The 18,339-nt window shown below is 41.7% G+C and overlaps 1 protein-coding gene across 4 annotated transcripts in view; it reads left to right on the top strand.

The window, feature by feature from the left end:
* The window catches only part of EDIL3 (EGF like repeats and discoidin domains 3), a 437,917-nt gene that overhangs the window by 330,170 nt on the left and 89,408 nt on the right, over positions 1–18,339 (top strand). For all 4 annotated transcript variants that reach the window (XM_054032539.1, XM_054032542.1, XM_054032540.1 and 1 more), the window contains 3 exons: positions 2,874–3,029; positions 5,026–5,170; positions 15,001–15,185. In XM_054032539.1, the coding sequence (XP_053888514.1) occupies positions 2,874–3,029; positions 5,026–5,170; positions 15,001–15,185 (486 nt within the window). The remainder of the gene's footprint in view (positions 1–2,873; positions 3,030–5,025; positions 5,171–15,000; positions 15,186–18,339) is intronic.

Here is an 18,339-nt window from a genome sequence, read left to right on the forward strand (position 1 = left end):
TTATGTTTTTATAAAAACAAACAAAAAATCGAAACACCGTCTCCAAGAGTGTTCAACTCTTCCAAACGTGTGGTGAGAGGGGGCTCACAGAAGTTTAGTGTCAAAGGGTTAGAATCTTAGGGGTAGAAGGGACTGCAAGGGTCATTTAGTCTAACCACCTGCCAAGATTCAGGATTTGCTGTGGCTAAACCATCCAAGACAGAGGCTATCCAGCCTCCTTTTGAAAACATCCAGTGAAGATGTTTCCACAGTCTCCCGAGGCGTCTGTTCCATTGTCCTATTGTTCTACAGTTAGGAAGTTTTTCCTGAGATTTAATTTAAATCTTCTATGCTGTAGTTTGAACCCATTGCCCCTTGTCCTGCCCTTTGTAGCAAAAGAGAACAACTTTTCTCCATTTTCTTTTATGGAAAACTTTCAAGTATCTGAAGACTGCTATCATATCTCCCCTTAATCTCCTCTTTTCCAAACTGAACAGACCCAGTTTGTTCAGCCTTTGCTCATATGGCTTGCATTCCATCTGTTTGATCATCTTTGTCACTTGCCTTTGGATCCTTTCCAGTTTCTTTACATCCTGTCTATACATTGGTGACCAATATTGGACACTGTACTCCAGCTGAGGCCTAACCAGTATATAGTCAAGCAGAACTATCACCTTCAGAGACTTCCATGCTATACCTCTGTTGCATTTACTTTTTTGCAACAGCATCACGTTGCTGACTCATGTTGAGATTGTGATCCACCACAGCTCCCAGATCCTTCTCAGCTGTGCTGCTACCAAACCATTTACCCCCCATTCTGTATTTATGCAATTGTTTTTTCTTCCTTAAGTGTAGCACCTTACATTTGTCTTTGTTGAATTTAATTTTGTTGTCTATAGTCTGGACTCTCTGAATTTTATCTCTGTCCTCCAAAGTGTTGGCAACCCTCCCCACAACTTTGTGACATCTGAAAACTTGATCAGTATGCTCTTATACTTACATCCAGATCATTAATAAAGATGTTAAACAACACCAAACCCAGAATAGATCCCAGTGGAACCCCACTGGAAACCTCCCTTCAATCTAACCTCTTTCCATTAATAATTACTCTTTGTTTGCTGTTGCAGTCATGGATGCTGTTAGTAGCCATTTTTTCTCCAGCATTAGGGAGATGGGTTTCAAAAAGCTTTAGTTAGTTATATTAACATTTATTGTATAAATCATTGGAGGGCAGACTTGTACAAAAAAGCCATATTAGAATTAGAAAAAAATCATCTGTATAAATGTGTGTGAACTGTTAGTGCAGTTGAAAAATGGTTACCATTTGAATAACAGTGTCAATGGAACTGGGAAGCAAGTTAGCTATAATTGTGTGTTCTTTAACTTAACTATCACTTGTCAGACTTGGGGGCGGGTGGCACTGTTTGGTTTGATTGTTTTTTGTAAATATTACAGGGTTACGTGACATACTATTTTTGTTTGTGCATGTTTAAGATTTTCCACATACAGAATGAAAAGTATATTAAATCACCCTTATTAGGCAACCTCTTATAATAAGACACCATGCTAAAATATACTCCAATGTACTGAGCACAAATCCATTTTGCCTTAATTGGGAGACGCCTCTCAATTAGTATAATTGTCAGTCCCTGGAGTGGACCACTTCAACAGATTTTGCTGTTTTATTAATTGTTTTTTTTTTCTTTTTTCCAGAAGGATGGGGGGAAAGAACTGTGAATTGCTCTACTTAAAATTTGATTGTAAATATATTGGGCCTGATTCTCCTCTTACATCAGTTTTACGCTGGTGTAATTCCATTGACTTTAGTAGAGTTACTCCATATTTATAACTGTATGTTTGAAGACAAACAGGCCCCTGAGCTGTAACTTTTGGGGGTCTGCTTTACCTCTCACTTATAAGGATGTAAATCAAGTATAAGTACATTGAAGGCAGGGGAATTATGCTGGTGTATGAGAAGGGAATCCCACTGACTGTATGCGTGTGTATAATAGATATAAAATCCTTCCAAGGGAAAGTTGAATAAATGTTTATCAATTAGTAATGGGGGGAAATGAACCTTGCAGTCTCTCAAAGGAGAGAAACATTGGAAAGACTGGAAATTCCAAGTGAGGATTACACTGAGAGAGAAAGAGCTTATTGATGAAAAATAGCCTTTTTTTCCACCTGCAGATAATGTGTGTTCAAAATTTTCCAGTTTCAGAAGTTTTAAATGCATTGAATCTGTTTAATTGCTGTGGCTTGTCTTCAAAGCTGAGGAAATCTGGAGCACTTTCGTATGAGTGCATGCAGTTACCTTGTTGTTGTTGTTAATTTGTTTGTGTTATTGTAGTGCCCAGGAGCCCCAGTCATGGACCAGGACCCCATTGTGCTAGAACAAACACAAACTAGAAAAACCAGCCCTGCTTCAGAGAGCTTACAATCAAACCCATTAAAAAAAAAACCTGTTTTGAAAGGTCAAAACACAGATTTTTTTCTTTTGGAACACCCGTATGTTGGAAATCCCTATTCTGTTTTGCCTCAGACTTTCCAGGAAAATTTTACTCTGGCAGAGGACCATGCAATGAAGATTCTTGTGATATTAGAGGGGGGGAGGGGGGGGGGGTCAAAATCAGCCATCTAATGGAATGGAAGATTAAATCTTAGCTGTGGACACAATGCAACACATATACAAATAACACAGTATGTAGCTTTGGGGGCAAAAGTGTTTTTTTTTTTTCATATTTATGATCAAATGAAATGTAGAGACAATCAATCAAAATGCTACAGAATGAAGCACTGGTTTCTTTTTTGTTTGAGTCAGAACAACAATTTAGTGTCATAATAGCAACTGTGTCCCTCTGATGGTTACCAATGATATTGAATTGTTATTGCAGATAAACCTGCAAAGGAAGATGAGAGTCACTGGAGTTATAACCCAAGGTGCCAAGAGGATTGGAAGCCCAGAATATATCAAATCTTACAAAATTGCATATAGTAATGATGGGAAGTCCTGGGTGACATACAAAGTAAAAGGCACCAATGAAGATATGGTAAGACTGAGTCACCTGTGTGTGTGAATGAAAATCCCAAGGTATATCTGACTTCTGAAAGCAAAAGGTATCTCCAGAAGACGAGTCTAATTGTCTAACAGAAAAAGCACTTTTATGTGTGATGCCTTATTTGTTCTGGAAAACATAGCAATACATTTCCACTTTATGTCTGCTAAGGCTTTCTTACTCTTTAATTGATGGTTCTATAAACACTGTGTCCCCCCGGCTAGAATAATCCTGTTTATTACACTTAACTGATTTTCATTTTAATTAGTTTACCAGTAATTACTCATGACTCTGTTTTCAATTTAGTTTTAGTACAGTGGCAGATTAAAGTTAACCCTTGATACCCTAGAACCCATTCATCAATGCTAATGTCCGCATTGCAAAAATGGTGTCCTCCTGTAAAAAAACAAACAAAAATATTTACAATATAGTTAGAATTTATTTTTATACAAAGCAGCACAGAATGCTTTACTATGAGAGGTAGGCTAGAAGTAAGGCACTTCACAGAGTTGGACACAGTGTCTGTCATGTAGGCAGAGGGAATGCTGTGTTGAAAAGACTGTAAAGAGGCGAGAAAGCGAAGTGTAAGAATATCTAATTACAATGAAGCGTGTCAGGACTGAGATCCCCACTTTGAACTTTAGGGTACAAATGTAGGGGCCTGCATAAAAACTTCTAAGCTTAATTACCAGCTTAGCTCTGGTTCGGCTGCCACCATTTTCAATGGATTCCCTCCCTGGGAAACCTTGAAAAACCTTCACCAAATCCCTGGTGAAAACAAATCCAACCCCTTGGATTTAAAACAAGGGGAAATTAACCATTCCCCTCCTTCCTCCCACCAACTCCTGGTGAATCAAGATCCAAAACCCCTTTGGATCTAAAACAAGGAAAAAATCAATCAGGTTCTTAAAAAGAAGGTTTTTAATTAAAGAAAAAGGTAAAAATCATCTCTGTAAAATCAGTATGGAAATCAACCTTACAGGGTAATCAAACTTAAAGAGCTCAGAGGACTCCCCTCTAGTCTCAGGTTCAAAGTACAGCAAACAAAGAGAAACACTCTAGTAAAAGGTACATTTACAAGTTGAGAAAAACAAAGGAAAACTAACACGCCTTGCCTGGCTATTTACTTACAAGTTTGAAATAGGAGAGGCTTGTTTAGAAAGATGTGGAGAACCTGGATTGATGTCTGGTCCCTCTCAGTCCCCGAGAACGAACACACTCCCAAACAAAGAACACAAACAAAAACCTTCCCCCCCCAAGATTTGAAAGTATCTTGTCCCCTTATTGGTCCTTTAGGTCAGATGCCAGCCAGGTTACCTGAGCTTCTTAACCCTTTACAGGGAAAAGGATTTTGGAGTCTCTGGCCAGGAGGGATTTATAGTACTGTACACAGGACAGCTATTACCCTTCCCTTTATAGTTATGACAAAGCGAGAATAGAGAAATCCTTTAAGGGCCTGATTTGAATCCCATTGCAGTCAATGGAATCTCTCCAGCTGACTTCAGTGGAAGTTGGATCAGTTCTTAAATAAGGGAGGGGAAAGTAAGTATGGATCAGTGTTTATAATTGCAGACTAAAATGAACAGGGACATTTTAATACACAAGTTGAAGGGAAGATGTGATTTTACTATATTAATAGCTGTAGCATGAGAGAGAGAGAGATCCCAATTCAGCAAGATTCTTAAACACATTCCTTACCTTAAGCACGAGCACAACTCATCAAGTAGTTCTACTAAAGGCAACAAATAGAAATACCCACATGCTTCAAGTTATGCTCAAATACCCTGCTGAATCCAGCCAGATTGGGGAGCATAGGTGAAGGAGAAGCCTCTAAATGTGGAAAGTCATGACAAACAGGATATGAAGACTAGAAAAGGAAGTGGATATATAGAAGTCCACGAAGATAAAGTAAGGATCCAGTTGTGATCCTTGTACTATTTGAAATGTATGGTGATTTTTTTTATTTTTTATTTTATTGTTGTTGTCACAGGTGTTCCATGGAAATGTGGACAACAACACTCCGTATGCCAATTCTTTCACACCTCCAATAAAATCACAATACATCCGACTATATCCTCAGGTTTGCAGAAGACACTGTACTTTGAGGATGGAACTTCTTGGCTGTGAATTATCAGGTCAGTTTTCCAACAACACACCATTGTCATAGCATAAAACCGCTTTGTTCCTGTGGTTTAGAACATTTATTCATGGTATAATTCCATTGACATCTGTGGTGTTACAGCATGGTTGAATTTGATATTCTTTGTATTTAGAATAGGGTATATATTTTTGTACATATTGATATCAAATTATTTGTTGCTTGAAATGGGTACAGAAGGCTGGGGTATTTAATGCCTATTTTGCTTCAGTCATCACTAAAAAGGTAAGTAGTGACCAAATGCTTAACAAAACTAAAAATAAACACAGGAATGGAATGCACGTCAAGATAGGGAATGATCAGGTTAAAGAATATTTAAATATGTTAGATGTATTCAAGTCAGCAGGGTCTGATGAAATTAACCTTAGGGTACTTAAGGAACTACCTGAAACAATCTCTGAACTGTTAGCTATTATGTTTGAGAACTTGTGGAGGAAAGGTGAGATCCCAGAGGACTGGAGAAGGACAAATATAGCACCTTATAACAAAAAGGACCCAGGGAATCATAGACCAGTCAGTCTAGCTTTGATACCTGGAACAGATTATTAAACAATCAATTTGTAAGCACCTAGAGGATAATAGGGTTATAAGGAATAGTCAACACTGATTTGTGAACAACAAGTAATGCCAAACCAAACTAAATTCCTTCTTTGACAGGATTACTGCCCTAGTAGATGGGGGGAGCAGTAGACATGATGTATCTTGATTTTACTAAGTCTTCTGACATAGTCCCACATGACATTCTCATAAGCATACTAGGGAAATGTGATGTAGATGAAATGACTATAAGGTAACTGCAAAACTGACAGAAAGACTGTGCTCACAGTGTAGTTATCAATGTTCACTTTCAAACTTGGGGGACATATCTAGTGGGATCCTACAGGGGTCTGTCCTGGGTCCAGTACTGTTCAACATTTTCATTAATTACTTGGATAATGGAGTAGAGACCTATAGAATTGGTGGATAACACCAGGCTGGGAGGAGTTGCTAGCACTCCAGAGGAGAGGATTAGAATTCAAAATTACCTTGACAAATTGGAATGACATCAACAAGATGATATTGAATAAAGTCAAGTGCAAAGTATTATACTTGAAGGAAAAAATCAAATGCCCAACTACAAAATGGGGAATAGCTGGCTAGGTAGTAGTACTGCTAAAAAGGAATTGTGGGTTATAATAGATCACATGTGGAATTAGTCAATAATGTAATGCAGTTATGAAAAAGACTAATATCATTTTGAGGTGTAAGACAGACATGGGAGTTAATTGTCCCACAGTACTTGTCAGTGGTGTGGCCTCAGTTGGAGTATTGTGTCAACTTCTGGGAAACATGGAAACATGAGGATAAGTTGGAGAGCGTCCAGAGGACAGCAATGAAAATGATAAAAGGTTTAAAAAAACCTGATCTATGAAGAAAGGTTAAAACAACTGGACATGTGTAGTCTTGATAAAAAAAGACTGAGGGGGAATATGATAAGGGCTGTTATAAAGAGGATGGTGATCAATTGTTCTCCATGTCCCCTGAAGGTAGGACAAGAAATCTGCAGCAGGGAATATTTAGATTAGCTATTAAGCAAAACTTCATAATTATGAATATATTTTAGCACTGGAACAGGTTTCTAAGCGAAGTTGTGGAATGCCCATCATTGAAGATTTTTAAGAACAGGTTAGACAAGCACCTGTTAGGGATGATCTAAGTATATTTGGTCCTGCGTGTGTGCAAGGGGCTGGAATAGATGACCAGAGGTCACTTCCAGTGCTTCATATCTGTGATTCTCTAATTATTTATTTACAGTAGCACCTAGAAGTACCAATCAAAATTGTGCTAGGCACTGTACAAACACATACTGAGGGACAGCCTTTGCTCCCCACCCACAGCTTACATCCTGACTAGACAAGCCAGACAAAGGGTAGGAGGGACAACCGATACAGAAGTCAAGTGACTTCTCCAGGGTTACGTAGCAAGTCAATGGCAGAGCTGGGAACAGGGCTGGCTCCAGGGTTTTGGCCACCCCAAGCAGCCAAAAACAGAAACAAACAAAAAAACCCGCGATCGCAATCGCGATCTGTGGCGGCAATTTAGGGTGACCAGACGTCCCGATTTTATTGGGACTGTCCCGATATTTCCTTGTTTGTCCCGCGTCCCGACCGACGTGCGGTCGGGACACTGGACAAACAAGAAAATGCGCCGGAACCTGGAGCCCGGAAGTGCTCGCACCCCCCCCCGCCCGACTCCACCCCCTCCTCCCCCGATTGGCTCCCTCCCCGAATCCCTGCCTCTTCCCCAGGTCACCATTCCTCCTCCCTCCGCAAGCGCTGGAGGGAGGCCCGGGAGACTCAGAGGAAGCGCGGAGCCGGGGTGAGTAAGAGTCCGGCCTGGCCCCGAGCAGGCAGGACTCAGTTGGGTGGTAGGGAGAGGAGGGGGGCGGCCCACGGGGCCAGGCGGCGGCTCTTCTCCCCCCTGGGCAGCGGGACTCGGGAGCAGCCACTGCTGCAGCTCCCACTGCCGCGGGGGGAGGAAGCGGCCATGGCGCTCCGCGGCTGCGGCTCTGGCGCCCCCAAACCCCCCGAGCCAGGGCCTGCTGCGGGGACCCAGCAGCGCGCTGCACGCGCCCAGCCCCTGGCCAGTCGCGTCTGGGCTGCTGCCCAGCTGGTGCTATCACACGGCGGCCCCGGGGCGGAGGCATTGGCAGCTCAGCCCCGTTTGTTCCCCTGCGGGACCGAGCGGGACGGGGGGGCTGGGGGCTGGGGCCTGCTGCCCCCACTCCGGGGCTGCCGCGGGATAGTACCAGCTGGGCAGCAGCCCAGACGTGACTGGCCAGGGGCTGGGCACGCGCAGCATGTGCGCTGCTGGGTCCCCGCAGCAGGCCCAGGCTCGGGGGGTTCCGGCCCAGGCGCCAGAGCCGCAGCCGCCAAGCTTGGCCATCGGCCACTTCCTCCCCCTGCGGCAGTGGGAGCTGCAGCAGCGGCTGCTCCCGAGTCCCGCTGCCCAGGGTGGGAGAATAGCCGCCGTCTGGCACCGCGGGCCGCCCCCCTCCTCTCCCTACCACCCAACTGAGTCCTGCCTGCACTGGGGCCAGGCCGGACTCTCACTCACCCTGGCCCCGCATTCCCCCTGTGTCTCCTGGGCCTCCCTCCAGCACTTGTGGAGGAAGGGTGGTTTTTTTTTTTTTTTGCCCCGCCCCCCCCCACCACGCCCCCCCCCCCCCCGCGTCACCCTCCCCCCCCGCGTCCCGATATTTGACTTGGGTGATCTGGTCACCCTACGGCAATTCAGCGGGAGGTCCTTTGCTCCAAGCGGGAGTGAGGGACCATCCGCCGAATTGCCGCCAAATAGCTGGACGTGCCGCCCCTCTCCAGAGTGGCCGCCCCAAGCACCTGCTTGCTAGGCTGGTGCCTGGAGCTGGCCCTGGCTGGGAACTGGACACAGATCTCCAAGTCCTGCCTTCCTGTTTAGTGCCCTATCTACTAGACCAGGGGTCGGCAACGTTCGGCACGCAGCTCGCCAGGGTAAGCACCCTGGCGGGCTGGGCCAGTTTTATTTACCTGCTGACATGGCAGGTTTGGCCAATTGCGGCCCCCACTGGCCGCGGTTCGCCGTCCCTGGCCAATGGGGGCGGCGAGAAGCGGCGCGGGCGAGCAATGTGCTGGCCGCAGCTTCTCGCCGCCCCCATTGGCCCGGGACGGCGAACCGCGGCCAGTGGGGGCCGCGATTGGCCAAAACTGACGCGTCAGCAGGTAAATAAAACTGGACCGGCCCGCCAGGGTGCTTACCCTGGCGAGCCACGTGCCGAATGTTGCCGACCCCTGTACTAGACTATGCTGGACAGGCACTGTATAACAAGCTCGAAATTGCAAGAGTTCAGTAAGCTGCAGCTGAAGAACTTTCAAAGCAAAATAAAATACATTGTGCCTGGTTGCCTTTGATGAAGTTTGATTTGATTTAGATTTGCTTTGTGACTTTCCTATAGAAACTGTGATTGTGTCTTGGAGCAAAAGTCAATAAACTAGTGAGCCAATATAAACCCTCTCAAGGTTTGTTTTAGCAAAGGTTATAGCACATAAATGTAACGCTTGACCCCATCCGCTCTCTAACATGCAAATTCTTTATCTGTCAAAAGAGATCAACTTTTCACCACAGGGATTGCTACAGTAAATTCATTTTGGGTTGATTTTACCTGGCTTCCTGTTTTACTGTATGAACAATAGTCATCCAGTTCCCGAATGATATATCACAACAGTCTGAGTTAAATAATTCTTGGTCCTCTAGTGACATCAAAACCAGATTCAGAAATTAAAAGTTAATGCATTAATCTCACTGTAGCCCTTTTCCAATACAGATAGATTTGAAAGTAAATAGAAAATCCCGTCTTAGGTGCTTTAGTGTATTAGATTTTTCTTTTTACATTTTCCATTTCTGGAACCACAATTTAGAATAAGTCCTTGCCAGAATGACCAGGAATTGTTTTGCTCAAAGAACTGTGAAAGCTACTAAGTGAATTCATTTCAATGGTCTCATCTCAGTTTCAAGGTCACCATTCCTCAGCACTGTTGTCACAGTCTGGACTCATCAGAACAACTCCGCCTCAGTGGAAAGCCAAGTACAATTACACATAAAGACAGATTATTGCAGTCTAATTCCAGGTGGTTTATCTGAGGTTGAGATGCATTCTTAGAGGTCTGGGGGTTTCAGAACTGATTTTTGAATTTTTAATGAAACCTTTCTAATTAAAGAAAGTGTAGCAAGATCAAAAGATGAACCTTTCTTAGGCCCCAATTCAGCAATACACTTAGGCACAGGGCTAACTTTAAGCACAGTAGTCCTATCTAAGCAGGGCCATAAGTGTGTTTTATATTGAACAAGCACTTTCTATTCTTGTGCCAGCCAACTATAAAATGAACATTTATTTCTTTCCCTGGCTTTTTTTCCCCCTGAAACCCTCTGCATTTAGTGCCAGATTCTGCCAATCTTGCTCATGTTGAGTAGTACCTTATTCAGACAATGGTCCCATTAGTATTCATGTGTCCTTCTGTAGAGTAAGGTACTATACTACTCAATGTGAAGAAGGGAAGCAGAAGCTGCCCTTCACTTTTGTTTGACTGGCATTCTTGGATTTACAGAACACCTATTTGATTTCTCAAATGGACCGACTGAAAGTGAGAATTATAGGCAACGTGTATTTTCATATAACCGAGCAGTCTGTTATTTTTCATAAGCAAAGTCTTAAAATCTTTTTTTTAATTCACCAATAGATACATACAACAATCAAGACAGAACATAGTCTTTGTATTAAAATAATTGGCTTGCTCTGCTCTTACCACTCCTTCACAAACCCTAGCATAAGGCAAGACAAACGTAGTAATTTGAGCACAAGCCTAGGTGATTGCGTGCAAATATCTAGCTTTGGCACTGATTACTTCTGAGTTCTTGCACAATTATATGAGATGCTGAGCGCCTCTTGGGAGGTGCTGAGCACTGTTGAAGTCAATGGGAGTTAAGGGTACTCAGTGTTGTAGAGGACCTGGGCAAACCGACAGACAAGATGTGCTACAACCAAAGACCATAGAGAGCATGTCTGCAGCTGAGTATGGATTATCCCAATCTCAAGACCTTGAATTATTGGTCTCCTAGTGCCATCTTGGCTTCTTGCCTTGTCATTCTGAGAGCTTTCAGTTCCACTTCTAGTGTGCATTTCTGTCTTAACCTTGGTCTACCGCATTGCACCTTATCCCAGCGATTCCAGTCCAACACTTCCCCTGTTATGTTATTTGGGTCTTTCCTTCATGTATGTCCTAGCCATCACCATTTCGTTTCCATAATTTCCTATCCTGTCTTTATAATCATGAGTATTATAATACTCCCTCACACCATTTTTTTTAAATAAAAAGTTTTTTTGTACATAAAAAGTATTGAAGAAGTCTCCTTTACATGTCCTTTGCACCATGGTTCAAAGTCTAGACATCAGAAATTACATGTGTATGTTTGGGGGAGAGGGTAGAGGGGGTTGTTTTGTTTTTTCTGGAAGTATTCAATTAAATATGTGATCTATAATGGATGTAATTTTCTTTGATATAGCAATAATTTGTTGTCCCTACTCCTGTATCCATATAATGTTATCTCCTGCTTTAGTACCTCTGCCTCTCTTTCTGCTAGCAGTTTAAGATTTGTGGTATCCTCTTCTTCCCTCTAACTTTTGAAGCTGGAAAGAAAAAGTGTAAAATTACGTGTGTGCACAAGCATGTACAAGGGTGGGTGCAAAGTAGAAAAAGTAGATGAATGCAATTGATGGTTTCATTTTCTGTGATGTATTGTTTTTCAACTCTGGCCCAAAATGTTTTGACAGCCCATTTTTGTTATCAGGCACTTTCCCCTTCCTCCTCACCCCACCCCTTCTTCAGATGAAGCACTCTTAAGGACAGCCCTAGTAATCCAGTAGTGAAACTTTGATACTGAATAATAAGCAAACTGAATGAATCTCTCTCATTTTTAACTCCAGTCAAGACCTATATCTTGCTCCCTTCTACTCCCACTGCGTTGATATAGCGTGGTGGTGAAAACAAGCCCTCAGACAGGGTTTTCTTTGGCAATTAGCCTGAGTCACCATCATACCACTGTGGCTACACTTTTGTTTTTTGCACACTAGCTTGAGCAGAGCTAGTGCATGTACATCTGCCCAGTCTAAGAATTACATCTCCCAACTGCAGTGTAGACATGGTCCCGAGGTATGACTACACTGTAGTTAGAGGTCTGACTGCAGTACAAGTAGACATAGCTGAGCTAGGTAGCTTGAATAACAATACCAGTGAAGCTGCAGCAGCATGGCATAGGTGGCAGCGCAGGGTCCTAGATGAGCTTGTATGGCATTTGCTGCAGCAGCTTCACTGCTGTTGTTACTCAAGCTAGCAAGATCAAAGTTAGCTCAGGTATATCTACTCGTGCTGCAATTATACCTCTGATTGCAGGGTAGACAAAACCTTAACCATTCTCCTAACCAGCCACATACCCTACCTTTTCCTTATTCCTTTTTATCGCAAGAGCCACGCAGCCCATCTGCCTCTCCTCGGCCTCTGTTCTCTTGTTATTATGCTACCATTGTATGATGGTACCTTCTGATCTATGGAGGTCATGGCAGCAGAACTATTGTGTTCATCTAGTTTGACTTCCTGTCTAACACAGGCCATACAATTTTCCCAAAGTAATTCCTAGAACATATTTTTTAGAAAAACTTGCCAGTTTGATTTAAAAATTGTCAGTGGTGAAGAATCCACCACAACTCTTAATAAATTATACCAATGGTTAATTAGCCTCACTGTCAAAAATTTGGTTTATTTCTAATCATAATCTATCTAGCTTCAACTTCCAGCCATTGGATCATGTTATATCATTCTCTACTAGATTGAAGAGCCCATTATTACATATTTTTTCCCTATGTAGTTACTTAGACTGCTCTAATTCTGTCACTATAAGGCACGTTTTCTAAACCTTTAATTATTCTTGTGGCTCTTCTCCAAACCCACTCCAATTTATCAACATGCTTCTTCAATTGTGAACACCAAAACTGGATACAATATTCCAGAGGTGGTTGCACCAGTGCCAAATATAGAGGTAAAATAATCTCTCCAGTCCTACTTGAGATTCCTCTGCTTATGCATCCCAGGATTGGCATTTGCTCTTTTGGCCACAACATCACATTGGGAGCTATGTTCAGCTGATTGTCTATCATGACCCCCAAATCTTTTTCATCATCAATGCCACCCAGGATAGAGTCCCCCATTCTGTATTTGGTCTACATTGTTTGTTCCTAGATGTATACATTTAGTCTTATTAAAGCCCACTAGCTTCTGTTTAACATCCTCCAGAGATAGCGGAATGGAAAGAGTGTTATCATCACCATATGATGAGACTATAGCATGTGTTTTTCTCCCAAATACAGAACAGAAATATTTATTGAATACTTCTGCCTTTTCTGCATTATTATTGATAATTCTACCACTTCTATCTAGTAATGGACCAATACCATTGTCAGGATTTTTGTTGTTGTTGTTGTTCCTAATACTTTTAAAAAACTTCTTATTGTCCTTAACTCTGCTCCAACCTATTCTTCCTCCTAGTAGATCCAAATGCACCCTGCCTCTGCCCAATGAATAACCCCTCATAATTCATTGCACAGCATCATGTCTCTTTGGAATCACTTGTTAAATTTTATCTTAGAAATCTAAAAGAGGAGAGGAGAGGAAGGACCAATATCCAATGTCCATCCTCATCTGCAGTCACAGTAAATCATGTGGGATATGGCCACCTGATTTTAGCAGACAATCCTTGCTTAGTTCTCCTGAGGAAGCTACACCCTCTCCCAGCTATAATATCTGTAGTCTACACCTGGCTGCTCGTATATGGTTTTTGGCACTATATCAAGTTATGAAAAAGTACAGATGTGCTTAGTACTCAAGGAATTTTCCTCAGCACTAGTAACATTAAGAAAGAAGTACGAATTTTGTAGAATTACACTTCCTTGGTGTTAAGACACCACTACAATGGGACATGGTATAAGAGTAGAGTAGAATAAATTAAAGGAAACAATGGGTATGTGCTGGATAGGAATTCATGTATATACATGAGGCTGAGACTAATGAAAAGGACTGGGGGGGAAAATCACCTTTTTTACTTTTCTCTGTAAATGTGTTAGAAAATATTTTGAGTTCTCTATCTTGTTTTCAATTCTTTCAACATGTGTTATAATAAAATGCTTTGAATTGTCAATTTTTGGTTTGATTGCAATTTCCTCCAAAGATGTTCCTGATTCCCTAGGGCCTTTTCTTTGGGAACTGCTTTCTTCTTTTCCCCCCTGTAAGATGGTTTATGGGTCTCCGTACCTCTAAGGGCAGCTAGTCATCAACAAGAGCCCTTAACCCAGTGTTACTCTGCTTTAGCTGGAGTGGGTTTCAATGGCCTGGGTTCTTAACTACTAACTGATGATGTGTCCACCTGATCGTTTAAGGTATTCAGGAGCCCAGCCTTAGCTCCCTATCTGGTTTTGACTATTGCTGACCCAGTACTTCTCCCTATGCCTACCCTTATACTTCATACATACTCTTCTGACACCTCCATAACAGATGAGGCAACCATGAAGGTATATTTTATTTAACAGGGGAAATATAGAGAAGCATATAAAGGGAAGGGGAAGATTGATCTGAAGTGGGTACATCAGTAACACTCTATGACCCGCAAGTAGTCAGGGTGGGTTTCCCTGGATTCACGACTTTATTCCACACTAGTGGGTGCCATAATGTGGAGGAATCCTTGTACCTTCATGAGTCGCTGCAGGCCTGGAGGTTGCGGCGAGGTGATGAGGGTGCCTATTCACCCAGTGGCTAACCTATTCGCTGCAGCAGTAGATTTTACAGTAGAAAAAGTCCCAATGGTGGATCGGGCCTCCTCAGTGTTTCTAAGTGAAATTGCTCTCTTCCAGAGTAGTTTGGCAAATCCCTTTCAGAGCAAAATAGGTAACCTCCCCAGGCAGGGGGATAGAGAGAGAGGAGATCACTCATACTCCCTCAGGCAGGTCCATCTCCCCTGCTGTTGGTTTAGTCAGCCATCCATCTCCCAGCGTTCACCTAATTATAAGGTTCCTTTATTAGCAAGGTGAGCACCACTGCAGTTTTCCCCATCTCTCATCTATCTGACAACAAGCTTAGCTCCCTTTCTTATCAGACCCACTAACCCAGGTTATACCACCAAAACAATAACAACAACAACCCTAAAAGGCACTATAGTGAAGTAAATAGTCTCCTTTTCACTTTTTTTCAGGTTGCTCTGAACCTCTGGGGATGAAATCAGGGCATATACAGGACTATCAGATTACTGCCTCCAGCATCTTCAGAACACTTAACATGGACATGTTCACTTGGGAACCTAGGAAAGCCCGGCTAGACAAACAAGGCAAAGTGAATGCCTGGACTTCAGGTCATAGTGACCAGTCACAGTGGTTGCAGGTAAAGTTTCACTGTTTCACTAATGTTCTTAGTGTCCGTCTATGTTCTATATGTTCTTGTACTGGAAAGTTTTGTTGCTTTAGAATCAAATCTTGCTTTTCTCACCTGGGTATGTAGGGAACATCAGCAGTGGAACCCATCTAGATCAGCTGCACATGGGAGATAAGGCTCCAGAGAGCCCAAACTTGGGTGCCTGCATCTCAGTATCTCTCAGTGCACTACATTGTTGTTCAATATGTGCCAACATGCAAAAAGGCATGGTGAGGGTGGGTCTACAAACTGAATTAACCTAATCTTCCCCTCCATCCATTTGTGAGGTGCTAGCAGCCATGAATATTACTACAGCTACTGAACTCAAATACACCGCTACCTCGATATAACGCAACCCAATACAACACGAATTCGGATATAACGCGGTAAAGCAGTGCTCCGGGGGGTGGGGCTGCGCACTCTAGTGAATCAAAGCAAGTTCAATATAACGTGGTTTCACCTATAACGTGGTAAGATTTTTTTGGCTCCCGAGGACAGCGTTATATCGAGGTTGAGGTGTAGTGGCTATCGGTTACTGTACTGGATGCTTGACTGCCTGTTGAGAGAGATTCTATCTCCCAGCCCGAGCAAAACTCCCTGGGACAAAGCCCATTTATTTGAACTTTTGTATAAGGTGAGCAAATTTGGCTCCTAGGAGTTACCTTAGTCTAATTGAAACTATTCAAAATTACCTTCCCCCAATACTTTTGAATCTAGTAAGATTGATTCAACACATGGATTCATTATGAAGCTGTTCACAAAGGTTGTTTTCAGTCTGAAAGTGATTTATAGAAGTTACTGCTAGGCTAACGGGAAAGATAGCAACAAAACACCATATGGAAGCCTATTTGACCAGTCATTGTGACATTTACATTTTTGAACTGTTGTATGTTGCAGTGTTTTGAGACAACTGCCAGTTTGGAATGGAATTCTCAGCATGAATCCTCAATAGCGCTAGAGGTGTGCTACTAACCCCCTGCAAGCTTTTCACATATTAAATTATAACTTATTAGGTTTTTTACCCACAGTTGCTAAGCAATTTAGCAATGTGATTACTATCTCCTCTCTAAGCTTATACACAGAGGGAAAAGAAGTAGTGACTGCATTGTCTATTTATCATTTGAATAATTAAAGATGTCTGGATTTGGTGAACTTTTTTAAAAAACAGTCTGTCGAAATACAGTAATGTTTTAAGTCTTTTTAGTTTTTTTCAGGAGGAAGTGGTTATTGTGTTTTGTGGTAAAGGAATGGAAAAGAGTATCTCTCCACCAAAAAGAGAGGCAAGCCAGATCTAGGGTAATTTAGTCTCCGTTGCTGATCCAAGGGAGCCAATAGCATTCAGAAGCTATAAAAAAAATGCTCTGTGATGTTTTATTCTATTTAGGGTGACAATGGATTTGTCATTGTCTACAGATGGTAAGGGAGTTAGGGAGCTACAAAACAGAGGAAATGACAGCATTTCTTATTTTCTAACATTTTCTGTTTTGTTCTAAATGCTTTTTCCTCTCCCCTTCCTTCAAACTAACTTGAGTATGCAAATTAATTCACATCGCATTCATTTGATTGCTGGTAGGTTTTCCGTCAGTCAGTCCATAAAACTTACGCTTTTTTTTTTTCTTGTTAAAATTTGCAAGAAGTCTATAAGGCAAGTTAAATCTGGAAGGAAGTCTTTTGTTTTGTTTTTAACTTTCATAATATGATTGCAGAACATTTCATGGGAGCATGACTATTTTCTTCCCTTTAACTTAATATAACATGCTATGGATAACTGGAAGTTGTTATATTTATGGTACTTTTCCTAGAAAATACTAACTATGTTTCAGTAAAACCGGAGGCATTAAACCATTTGAGTTTTCAATGCATAGACTAGTTATTTTGTACTGTAGTCCAATGCCTCTGAATTCATATGTTTCAGTTATTGAAGTGCCCAAACACTTCAAGTCTAGGTAACAGCTCTGTAGGAAAGAGGATATACCCATCATTTAAATTTGTCTCCTTATTGTTTTTTCTCTTTGGGAAATTCCCTTTATACTCGTCACACTGCAAACTTTTAACATAGTGACTGCTTTTTCACAATGCTGCTTTCACAGAATCTAGTAAAACCTTATTTGTAGGAAAAATGTATAAAAGCAAAGTTATATATTTTTTTTCCTCAATCGCTGCATGTTAGTATGGAGGCTCTTCCTTGCAGCTCCATATCTAAGGTTGTGTTCTAAAATGTGCTTAAATTGAGGCATAAATTCCTGTTTTTCTCTAAAGAAGGTAACCCATCAGTATGAAACTTCACACAGTATTAGCTATCATGCCCTTTGAATTTTCTGTACAGCCTTTATTTGGGCATAAGCTTTCGTGGGTAAAAAAACTCACTTCTTCAGATGCATGGAGTGAAAGAGGATGGGTATATCCTCTTTCCTACAGAGCTGTTACCTAGATTTGAAGTGTTTGGGCACATCAAGAACTGAAGCATATGAATTCAGAGGCATTGGACTACAGTACTTTCACTCCACACATCTGAAGAAGTGAGGGTTTTTTACCCACGAAAGCTTATGTTCAAATAAATCTGTTAGTCTTTAAGGTGCCACCGGACTCCTTGTTGTTTTTGTGGACACAGACTAACACGGCTATCCCCAATACTTGTACAGTCTTTGTTTTGTTTATCTTTATTTTATTTTTTATTAGGAAGTCTTTGACATTGGGCTCTGGCTGAAATTGGTCCTTGGCCCTGCAAACTTTCATTGTTGACAGTTGTATTTTAAAAAATATTGTGGGTTTACATAAATGTTGGTAGAAAGAGGTATCCGGAGTAGATCGGATGCAACTTGTTGTTTTGGGGGGAAATATTTATTTTAGGATCATTTTTAGCCATTATTCATCATAGCTGGAAGTTTATGTTCCAATGGTTGCCAATTTATTTGTGTAATGCAAATAAACATTTTTTTGACTATTTATGGCAGCTGTTGATTCACAGGAGATTTGGGATAAAATCTCCAACAACAACTGCATTTCTGACCTTATGCAGGTGTACTCCCTAAAAAAAATCAAATATATAAAATTTTAAAAAACCCTCCACCTTTTAAGTATTTTAAAGTTTGGAAATTAATATAGGAAAACTTTGTTATGAAGT

Source organism: Malaclemys terrapin, chromosome 6 (assembly GCF_027887155.1).
Source record: "Malaclemys terrapin pileata isolate rMalTer1 chromosome 6, rMalTer1.hap1, whole genome shotgun sequence".
NCBI classification, from domain to species: Eukaryota; Metazoa; Chordata; order Testudines; family Emydidae; genus Malaclemys; species Malaclemys terrapin.